Source organism: Astyanax mexicanus, chromosome 2 (assembly GCF_023375975.1).
Source record: "Astyanax mexicanus isolate ESR-SI-001 chromosome 2, AstMex3_surface, whole genome shotgun sequence".
Lineage (NCBI taxonomy): Eukaryota > Metazoa > Chordata > Actinopteri > Characiformes > Acestrorhamphidae > Astyanax > Astyanax mexicanus.
In genome coordinates, this window is record NC_064409.1 from 27514407 (window position 1) to 27526268 (window position 11862).

The window sequence follows — 11862 nt, forward strand, 5'->3', positions numbered from 1 at the left end:
GGGCCTTGAAAGTGCTTAAAAGTGCTTGAATTTTACCCTGTAAAAGCTGTATAAACCCTGGATATTCTCTCCAGACTTATGGTTAAGAGTGTCAAATGAAGAACTTTATGTTGACCAGATTATTAGCTAATCATTTACAAGTCAATATAGCTTATATAGACAGCGGGAAAAAAATAATAATAATAATGTTGCTGATAGATTAGTAGGGTTGTGGTTTGATTATGGTATGAGGATTATGAATGTAGTTCAGTTGAGTCCTTAAATGTCAAAACCTGTGGATGTCTGTTTTGTTGCATTTACTTTTGCTCTACAATGGTGAGCCTTCCACCCTTACATAGTGTGGAAAGACACAAAGTTAAATGACTTTAAATGACCAGCATTATTTTTGCAAATCACAATTGTTGTATTTGAACGTTTTGTATGCAGGTGTGTTGTGTATTATCTATAGCTTCGGAATGGCTTCTCCAATAGACACAACCCTGGAAATGGTTTATCCTTTCTAACAAAAAAATAGTCCTTATTTGTTAAAACCATGGCTCAAACCAAGAGTAATCTACAGTATATAGCAAAACAAAGAATGTTTTTTACTGTTCCAATATTTTTGAAGGATACAGCGTATGTACCATTTTTAGTTTTTCTTAATCTTTTTCTTAGTCTTTTTTTAATCTAGAGTGTAAGTTTGTTTTTTGTTTTAATTTTTAAATGTTAAAGGTTGTAAATCATGACATCTGTGCAATATCTTTTTAGTGTGTTTTTGCCCACTCCCTGAGGAAATTCTCCATGAGGGATTGGGGGATAGAGCAGAAGTGGATGTCTATTCTTTTGCCTTTACTTTTGCTGTACAATGGTGAGCAACCCACCCTAATGTAATGTGAAAAGAGACAAACTTATGCTATAAATCACTACAGTAAAAAGTAAAATCTCTAAATTAATGCTATTATGATTTGCATCAGTACTGTTTTTCTCTATACTGTTAATTGTCTAGGTTGATAAGCATCTTGTGATTAAATGTCTTTTTTTTCTTAAATAATGTACTTGTTTTAGATCCGTTCTTCCCATTGTCATTTCTGACAAATAGCTGGATTCCTGGAACATTGGACACTTTCTTCCAGGCACTATTCCTGTGTGCTCTTCTGCTGTTTTGGCTCTGTGTATACCATGGCATCAGAGTTCAGGTATGTGCTGTGAAAAAGTAAATTCCCCCTACAGATTTTTGTTTTTACTTTTTTATAATACCTAAACAAATTTTAGATTAACAAAGACATTTTACTATTAGTCAAATATAACATGAGTAAATATAAAAACAGTTCTCAAATTTCATTTATTATTTAGCAGCCCCAGACCATCACACTACCACCACCGTGTTTTACGTTCAGTATAATGTTCTTTTCTGATACGATTTGTTAAATTTACATCAGATGTAATGGGACACACACCTTCCAAAAAGTTCTACTTTTGTCACTTCAGTCCAAAGAATATTTACCCAAAGTCCTGGAGATCATCAAGATCTTTGTGAGATGAGCCTTTGTCTTTGCCCATTCTCTTTTGCATTAAGTTTGTTAGGCCTGCCACTCCTGAGAAGGTTCACTGGTGTTCCGTTTGTTTGTTTTTTCCCCTTAATAAATGGACTTATTTAAAACTGCTTTTTATATATAATAAGGTTATATTTGTTTGAGAGTGTGTTTGATAATCTGAAAAATTGAATTATGACAAAAAAAAACACAAAAATAGAAATCTGTAAGGGGCACTGTATATTTTACTGAATTAAATTTTATTAAATCTCTGCATTGAATTTTGGACAAATGACAGAAAAAGGGGTATGTGACTGATCTTATTTTAACCCTCAGGGAGAGAGAAAGTTTGCAACTTTCTACTTGCCCAAACTGGTGATTGTGGGAATGCTGTGGATATCTGCTGTCATTCTGGGCATATGGCAACTGTAAGATGAATGCAGTTTATGAATGTTCAATACAGCCTTAACTTGTTTATGTTTTATACTGATTTATTTGTAAAACACTACTTTGTGTAATGTTAATATTGTTTTTGAGAGAAATATGCTGAAGATAAAACTTAAGGAATGATATGCAATATGTATACATATGCAACATTTATTTCACTAAATAATACTAGCCTTTTTTACTTTTAGGTTAAATGAGCTGCAGGATCCCACATATCGATATAATATGGACATGCAGCACTTTCAGGTAAGAGAAATACACCAGTTGCTTCCTTGTCTCAGTAGATTTCAGTAACTGCTTTACATAAATATATAAATTAATTCATTAATAAAGAAGATCTATAAGTATTTGGAGAGTGACAGTTTAAAAAGATCTGGTGTTGATTTAATTTAAGTATTGAATTTACATTTAATATTTGTTGTTGAGAACTCTTAGATGGTGGTAATGCCAGTTTTAACCTATATGCATTAGGTTAAAAAAACAAACCAAATCTATCAGGTATCAAGAAACATTAGAAATGGCCAAATCTGGAATTTAAGGAGATTTAGTTTGTCTTTATACATTCATTTATGTTATCTTTACTTTATTGCCATTTGCACAGGTACAAGTAGTACAGGTACATCTGTACATTTGTTTACGTTCAAGTCAAGCATTTTATAACATTTTAAATAAAGGATCACACAATATTAACCCCTTTAAAAATAGAAAACATTAATAGCTATTTACATACATACATCTATACACACGTATATGGATATGTGTGCCTGTACATGATGACAGTGCAAAAAAGAGGTCTGTCCACAACAAGAACACCCAATTACAAGTGCAAGTGATTAAACATGCAAATTGTGCATAAACCAGTGTATTTGTATAATGCAATAGATATTTCATAAATTTTCCATGTTTTATCTTAGTATCCCAGTTTTACTGTCTTGTGTTAGAGGGATACTTGCATGAACTGCTTGTTTCCACATCATGTCTATTGGATTAAGGTCAGGAAGTTATTGTCTTGCTTAGATCCATGTTTTCTTAAAACCATCCTTAACCTTCACAATTCAGACTTTCCTTCTATACATCATTGTCAATGCTCGTAACCCATAAAATATTACCAGAATTCCCAGTATCTGGAAAACAGCTTGTTATACATAAGGCAGCTGGTTAATTATAGACCCACTGACCCAAAACGGTCATGTTTAACCCTAAATAGCCCATTAAATCATTTCTTTATGAAACCTCTCTTCTGTTTACCTTTCAGGTTTGCTTTAGAGAAAACAAGTTTCATCTTTGAGAACACACTGGTTTATAATAATTTTTACATGGCCATAGACATAAAGAAGCACTGTGCTTCCATCACGATTTATATCGTGATACATATCGATATCGACTGATATGGAAAACTATATCGTGATAAGATTTTTTTCCATATCGCCCAGCTCTAATTGGACTTCTTTCAATTTTAGCTATCTACACTTATTGCCGAAATATTAATTACTGTTGGTCTTATTAGATTTTTTTAGTCCTGCCTATTTTAATCTTAATTGTTTTTGTGTGTTTATTAAAAAATCATTTGCTGACTTCACTGTTATTCTTTTAGCTTAAGCCCTTGTGTTAAATGCTCAGAGGTTAATTATTTATAGTATTTTTATTTGAGGGTTGGTTGATTTGATTGACATCAAGCAGTAAAATGTGGTGTATATAAAATTACTGCCTAATTAAGTGCATTCACAAGATGTAATTACTTGCATCATATGATATAGGTAGATTTTTTATGTTTGAATGTAAAGAGTGAAGTGTTTTTTTTTTCCAGTACTTTTAAAGCTCACAAGTATTTTACCTACAGGGACTGAAAGTATTCTTCCTCTTGGTGGCAGTTCTGTATGGTCTTTACCTGGTGTTTTTGCTTGTGAGAGCATGGTCGGAGCTGAAGAATATGCCTTATGCCGGTAAACATTTTTATTTACATATTCTATCATTCTCCTACAGGTTCACAGTGGAATTGCCAAGAATGCTAGTTAGTAACTGTGGTTCTATGATGCCTATGGTGCAGTCCTGTCAGGTAGATTATACTGAGACCAGTATAACATCGTCATGAGTGACCTCATAAAACCAGTGCTTATGTAGTGGGTGACCTACCAGAATCAGGAAGGCAGACATACCACAGCTTTTTGGTTGCAGCTGACCTGTGTATAGACGGGGCAGATGTCGGGCTCATTAAAGAATGTTGCCTGGCTGAAGGGTTAATTAACAAATGATTGTGCCCAAACCTGACTCAGCTTTATATATATATCATCATCCTGCAATCAGCGTCAGTGCCCTGGGTAAATGAGTCACCCTCAGCAACTCTAGCTTGGAAGGAACACCTGTTTTAGGGCCAGTGTATTCAGAGACCTTGTACCGCATTAGTCACTGACTTTAAAGGTTGTGGCTACGGTATGTTGTCCAACTGGATAGCGACTTGACAGCTTTGTATTTGCAGAAGAAAGTGGCATAGTACTAGAAATACTTATTTTTGTTTTCACACTGCAGTTTAGGGAGCGCACCAAAGACCTTTGTGTGATACTCCTACATCCTTTCATCATCACTTACGTATCGATGCGTTTTCCTTAACTTGATGCTGATTGGTTTTAGAAGGACATGAATCTGACGTTGGCGTGTTGGCAATTCAGCGGGTGGTTCATTCGGTGGAAAGCCTTTCCAGGATCAGGATAAAATGAATAAACAGATTCATTTCGCTGCTATTGTGTTTTTTATAACAGCAGCAGTAACTTCAGGCACAGTACTCTAAATTAGTTCAAATTCGCCAAACAAACGAGCTTGTCCTGAAGCAACTGTATCCACGGCTCATTTTTCCTGCTTTTCCGGTGTGTCCAGCTCCGCCCACTTTGTCAGAGTCATGCCATCCAGTCCCGCCATCCAGTCCCGCCCACTTTGTCAGCATCATGTCTTAGCTCCGCCTCTGAACGGAAGTTAACAATGTACAGTGCAGTTAGCGGACTTTAAATATAATGTGCCGCGTCATCCAGCTTAAATACTGTGTATACACTACAAGCTTTGCGAGACTGACTGGCGTGGCGTGGACAAAGTGGGGGGGAATGGACGCGCTGGACATCCAACTCCGCCTTCCCGCAGGCTGCAGTCAGTAGTAGTTGGTTATTTTTCTTCTTCTGCTGCCGTTGTTGAGGAACGCCTGCTCAGCTTCCTGTAATTGGTCCGAAAGTTAGAACCATCCAGAAAAGCGCTTTCACACTGCAGGCGAACCGGACCATGGTTCAGAAGATCCGGACCGAGACCACCTCTCTTGGTCGGACCAAAATCTGGTCCTTTGGTCCGGACCGTGGTTTACGGCCCCTTTCACATCTGCTACTTTGGTTCGGACCAAACTGAAAAGTCCGAAAGTCCGGACCAAATGAGGCAGGTGTGAAAGCACCCTAAGTCTTTCCTGGACAGTACCTTGTTGTAAAGGCCATAGACTTCCATTGGCAACAGCGCCATCTGCTGGGTTGGATTTTTGCAGAAAGGTCTACAATCCTTTTAATCAGCCATTATGACACTGCAAGTTTTTGGAGTAGGTCAGAGGAAACGTGCTTCCCGGTCATTCTACTTTGTGCTTGTTTGTGGTGTGTGTAAATGAAGAATGGTGAGTGTTACCTGACTAATTTCAGTTGTAGTATTGTTTTAGGTGTTTATCGATACACCATAGTTTGTAGTTTGTTTCCTACCGAATTTGAGTCATTTATGTGTCCAACTTTGAACTGCTAATGTTAGCTATTCCAATCACTTATTGTACAATGCTTTATGTTGGACAATTTTTACTGTCAATGCATTAGTTATTCCTAAGAGAGTGTATTAACATGTATGTAGTTTATTTAGTAATCAGTTTATTGAATATTATGTGGTTTGTATTTCTTGTCCTTTCATTGTTACAGAACCATACCTTGAACAAACCATACTCCAAATGATACCTCAGTAGAACCACCCCATTCCTACCGAATGTAACTTGTCAAGTCTCAGTTTGACCCCCTGTGCATTGCTGTTTGTGTGTGTTTTTGAAGAAAGTAATCCAATAAACTGAAGTCTGCCTCCTGTGAAACATGTTCTGACCGACATACCGTGGCGATTGTCAATACGGTACCAATTCCTAAGTACAGTCCTACCCTACCAACTCCCTGACAACCACCAACAAAAGCACAATGTATATATACAAGTGCATCTCACAAAATAGAATATCATTGAAAAGATGTGTTATAATGTAACACAACATTTTAAAGAGCAGTGAATGGGCTGATGTTCACTGGTGGTGGGCTGGTGTTTACTTTGATATCAGACATAACCATTAATTATTATTATTATTTTTTTTTTTTTCAGATTTACGATTGAAGTTTTTAACAGCTCTGACATTTCTGATCTTGGTGATTAGGTAATCAAATTATTTTACATCTTCAATGAAATGCTTAAGCAAAGCTGAGTACAACACAAGTTTTTTTTATATTACAAAATGCACATATTTAGTCCTCTTGTCTTTTTGTAATGTTTGCATGGTTAGACTGGCTTGAAAAATGTTAAAGAAAAAATTGCAAAGAAATATCAAAATCTTGCACAATTATGCACAGTAAAGTTTGTATTATTTTTTTAAAAGTCATTGGGGTTTTTGGATTTGGTATTTAATTGTATTGGTAATGTAATGGAGGCTTCATAAGGAGAAATGTTTAAATGCTGAAAACCATTAGGAAGATTTTGAAATATGTGGATTACAGGTGCACTGTTTTACTGGACAGCATTGGATTAAAGGGTTATCAAGAAAAAAATCCTTGCATTCACAACCTAAGCCCTAAATGGTAATTTAATACAAAGAACCTCCTAAATGTTCTTGCATAGCAAGTGATGCCAATGGCAAACAAATTGGAATACTTAAACACAATTATTAATATTATTATTTTTATTAAAATGATAATGATTAAAATACTTCTCTCTCAATCTCTATTTCCCATCCCCACCCCCTCCTTCTCTCTCCCCAGTATGGTCATTCTTTACATGCGATTTGGATCAAAAGCTCTACAAGACAACTTTGTAGCAGAATTATCCACCCATTATCAGAATTATATCCTTTTATATAATATATCTGTTCTTTACTGAAATATTTCATGAACTCTGCTTTTGTTTGATTGATTGTTTCATACAAATGTGTGCAGCCTGTATATTAGGTGAACTAAAATTAAGTAAATATTTGTCTGGGGAAAAAGGCAGTCACAAAAAGTGACCTTCATGTATAGAATGTTGCAGTGAGAAATAGAGTGTAGATTATTTGTTCTCAGTTGGTGTTTCAGCGTTATGTATGATTACATTACATAATAAATAGTCTTAGAACTAACTAATTTTCACCTAGAAATATGATTGAAAGATCGTGATTTCTGTGGGTCATGTAATGCTCCACAATATTTTCAGTATTCCATATAATATTTACCATCCTTAACTTTTATCTTCACCAGCTGAATTTTTATCCTTTTATGGACTTCTCAATTTTTACCTCTACACATTAGCTTTTATTTACTCACCCTCTAGAAATACCTTGTATGGTGAGTAAGTCCACTAATGCACAAAAACTAATATTTTTGCAGTAAACAAAAATGGTTTTGCACGCACAGCAGGGAAAGTGATATGAGTTGAGATGGTCTATCTGTAAGTCTGGTAACGATGCTGTGATGGGTAATTATCAGAATAGTGCCTTTTTTTGCCCTAAAAAAAAGGATATTTTATGCTTTTGACTCATCCTATTTATAAAACATAATATGCAGCACATTGACCTAATCACTTTTTTCCTGTAATGCATGCAGCCACCCTGGTATGACGAGCAGCAAGGCAGCATTGACAGGGACAGGGTAGACAGTTTTAGTGAAATGTGTTTTTTTTGGTAGTTTATAACAACCTTATATTTCTAATTGCTCAGTGTATAAAAAGGGCTCATATTGAGCACGGAAGGCCAGTGTGAGACTGACTGGCCTGCCGAGAGACGGCTGAATATGTTTTATATAGTGTTTTTGAAGTTGTGAATTTAAATCTAAATGAAACTGAGGACTGCATTTTCATCTGTTGATTGTGCCAGTGCTGGTAGGTACAGCCTAAGTCACCAGAATATGAAGCAAAGTGAGCTTGGAAGAGGGAGGCTTTGGGAAGCCAGACCTCACTTTTGAACTTTCTAGAACTTTCTTGTGGGTTTAATTAAATCAAATACTAAGGAAGTGATGTGCCTACTTGTCGACCCCTGTGAAATAGCTGGATGATTAGAGTTTCGTTAAAGGGAATAGACTCTGCCCTATGTGTAATTCCAATTATTGGGTCCAGGATTGTCAATTTATTTTGTTGTATTCTACATATTGCAAAAAATCTCTTGTTACATTTTAAATAATTAGATATAATAATAATATGGCATAACATGTATAATTGTCAGTCATAATTCTTTTCATTTATTTTTTACTCTAGATTCCCAGATGAAAGATAATCCTGCTTTTTCTATGCTAAATGACTCCGATGATGAAGTGATTTATGGGTATGTGTTTTACATGTGTTTGAATTCATGTATATAAGGATTTTACCTAAGATGTCATAGCATGGTTATGGCATTTGTCAAATGAGTTCCCTCTTAATGTTTAGTAATTAATTAAACATTCTATAATTGTTTTTTAGGAGTGACTATGAAGTAATGCCTCTTCAAAATGGCCGTGCAATTAAAACCACCTCCAAGTACCAAGATGAGAGTGACAGTGACTAACCTAATTCAGCAATCATGATTTGTTGTTTCCAGCATTTTGAGACATAGAATGAGTATGTACAGCACTATGATGATGATGCTGTGTGTGTGTGTGTGCGTGTGTGTGAGTATGTGTGTGTGAGCGTGTGTGAGAGTATGTGTGTGAGTATGCGTGTGTAAATATGTGTGTGAGTATGTGTGCGTGTGTGTGAGCGTGTGCGTGAGTGAGCGTGTGTGTGTGAGCGTGTGTGTGTGCGAGTATGTGTGCGTGTGTGAGCGTGTGTGTGTGAGCGTGTGTGAGCGTGTGTGTGTGAGCGTGTGTGTGTGAGCGTGTGCGTGAGTGAGCGTGTGCGTGAGTGAGCGTGTGTGTGAGCGTGTGTGTGCGTGTGTGTGTGAGCGTGTGTGTGTGAGCGTGTGTGTGTGAGCGTGTGTGTGTGAGCGTGTGTGTGTGAGTATGTGTGTGTGAGAGCGTGTGAGCATGTGTGTGTGCGAGTATGTGTGTGTGAGCGTGCGTGAGCGTGTGTGTGTTCGCGAGCGTGTGTGTGTGAGCGTGTGCGTGAGTGAGCGTATGTGTGTGTGTGTGTGAGCGTGTGTGTGTGAGTATGTGTGTGTGAGCGTGCGTGAGCGTGTGTGTGTGAGCGTGCGTGAGCGTGTGTTTGTGAGCGTGTGCGTGAGTGAGCGTATGTGTGTGTGTGTGTGAGCGTGTGTGTGTGAGTATGTGTGTGTGAGCGTGCGTGAGCGTGTGTGTGTGAGCGTGCGTGAGCGTGTGTTTGTGAGCGTGTGCGTGAGTGAGCGTATGTGTGTGTGTGTGTGAGCGTGTGTGTGTGAGTATGTGTGTGTGAGCGTGCGTGAGCGTGTGTGTGTGAGCGTGTGCGTGAGTGAGCGTATGTGTGTGTGTGTGTGAGCGTGTGTGTGTGAGCGTGTGTGTGTGAGCGTGTGCGTGAGTGAGCGTATGTGTGTGTGTGTGTGAGCGTGTGTGTGTGAGCGTGTGTGTGTGAGTATGTGTGTGTGAGAGCGTGCGAGTATGTGTGTGTGAGCGTGTGTGTGTGAGCGTGTGTGTGTTCGCGTGCGTGAGCGTGTGTGTGTGAGCGTGTGCGTGAGTGAGCGTATGTGTGTGTGTGTGTGTGAGCGTGTGTGTGTGAGCGTGTGTGTGTGAGCGTGTGTGTGTGAGCATGTGTGTGTGAGCGTGCGTGAGCGTGTGTGTGTGTTCGCGTGCGTGAGCGTGTGTGAGCGTGTGCGTGAGTGAGCGTATGTGTGTGTGTGTGAGCGTGTGTGAGCGTGTGTGTGTGAGCGTGTGTGTGTGAGCGTGTGTGTGAGTATGTGTGTGTGAGAGCGTGCGAGTATGTGTGTGTGAGCGTGCGTGAGCGTGTGTGTGTGTTCGCGTGCGTGAGCGTGTGTGTGTGAGCGTGTGCGTGAGTGAGCGTATGTGTGTGTGTGTGTGTGTGTGAGCGTGTGTGTGTGAGCGTGTGCGTGAGTGAGCGTATGTGTGTGTGTGTGTGAGCGTGTGTGTGTGAGCGTGTGTGTGTGAGCGTGTGTGTGTGAGAGCGTGCGAGTATGTGTGTGTGAGCGTGCGTGAGCGTATGTGTGTGTGTGTGAGCGTGTGTGTGTGAGTATGTGTGTGTGTGAGCGTGTGTGTGTGAGCGTGTGTGTGTGAGCGTGTGTGTGTGAGCGTGTGTGTGTGAGTATGTGTGTGTGAGAGCGTGCGAGTATGTGTGTGTGAGCGTGCGTGAGCGTGTGTGTGTGTGAGTGCGTGCGTTGAAGTAAAATTGAGATGTATTCCACCCCAGTCAGAACTTGTTATTGTAAAGCTCTGCATGGAGGCTTTCTATAAAAGCAAATCAAATTTGCCATTAGAGTAATCTTTACCTACTCCTCCCTGTCAACTAACATTTTCTAGTTACATTACAAACTGAGAAAAGCTCTTCCTGAAAACACTTTAGCTTTATTCCTTTTTGGAGGTCAGTTCATCTTCTATCGAACTATGACATTTTGACAGGGGTGTCTAAATCTTTGCATCCCACTTTACATAAGGTAACCATAAGGTATTTAATGTGCCATCACTTTAGCACAATGCATTTTGTGTGAAATGTGTAAAATGTCATGTAAAAAAGGACACACTATTAAACTTGTCTTTTTTCAACAATATTAAACGTTTGGGCATTTGATCTTAATCACATTTTTTACAATACTGACAACTGGAGGGAATATAACAAAACAAAAACAAACAAACAAAAAACAAACAAACAAAAAAAAAAAAATATATATATATATATATATATAACATTTTCCGCTTTTATTTCCAGGACACCTTTTGTCTGAACCTGCCCATTTTTCTTGTGAGCAGAAGTATTGGAACAGATAAACTTAAAGTAAATACGACCTAAGTAGTTGCAAGTAGTTAATTAGAGCAGCTTCATCAAACCCGGTGACAGAGATGCAGAGCATCTACCCCTCTGGCTTTGGTGATATTGTGGGTTTGGAACAATTTCTAACATTTTTGTAATTTTAACGAGCAGGTTTAGGGGTGTTGAGCACACTTTGAGTCAAATCACACACACAAACTATGATGTCCAGGGGACATCTTTTCAGCAGATTAGGCGATGAAACATTTTATAATATTTCTATCAAAAAATACCTTGTAAAGTTTCATTATCTGGTCTAATTTAAACAGCTAAAAGTGAAAAGCTACTCAAAACTCAGTATGGATTTTTCAGGGCATCTGCTTACAGATTATTTGACCTATTTGTATCTTTTTTTTTCACATGAATCTGAAATATGGCCCCTTTTTTGAAAACCAATCCAATGTCCATGTGTGCGTGTGCTCAGCGGAGAGAACAAACATTATCATTGCCGGTTCCTGAGCCTCTAAAAAAGACTGGTGACGCCCCTGGTAACAAGTATTGAAGCAGCAGGTTAAAATGTAGTGGAGTAAAAGTGGAAGTAGGAGAAAAAATAATACTTCAGAAAAATACAGATTTGTGTTTAGGGTTGTTGTCTTGTTGAAGTATCTAGCCCTGGTATTACTCTTTACATATAGCCTCTCCTTGTGCAAAGTGTGCTGAATAGTTGAACGATGCACAGTGACTCCATCTGCAGCAAGATGATGTTGTAGGTCTTTGAAGTTGACTATGACTGTTCTCACCATCCAATTGGGCTTCA

General features: G+C 38.4%; 1 protein-coding gene across 3 annotated transcripts in view; it reads left to right on the plus strand.

Moving 5' to 3' along the window:
• Nucleotides 1–10840, plus strand: part of tmem181 (transmembrane protein 181) — a 31895-nt gene extending 21055 nt beyond the window's left edge. For 2 of the 3 annotated variants that reach the window (XM_049474146.1, XM_049474153.1), the window contains exons 8-17: nt 748–847; nt 1045–1175; nt 1848–1939; nt 2147–2204; nt 3799–3901; nt 6324–6375; nt 6974–7056; nt 7442–7531; nt 8436–8502; nt 8640–10840. In XM_049474146.1, coding sequence (XP_049330103.1) covers nt 748–847; nt 1045–1175; nt 1848–1939; nt 2147–2204; nt 3799–3901; nt 6324–6375; nt 6974–7056; nt 7442–7531; nt 8436–8502; nt 8640–8724 — 861 coding nt within the window. In that variant the 3' untranslated portion in view covers nt 8725–10840. The remainder of the gene's footprint in view (nt 1–747; nt 848–1044; nt 1176–1847; nt 1940–2146; nt 2205–3798; nt 3902–6323; nt 6376–6973; nt 7057–7441; nt 7532–8435; nt 8503–8639) is intronic. The other variant, XM_049474156.1, reaches the window with a different exon arrangement.
• Nucleotides 10841–11862: the final 1022 nt, after the last annotated feature.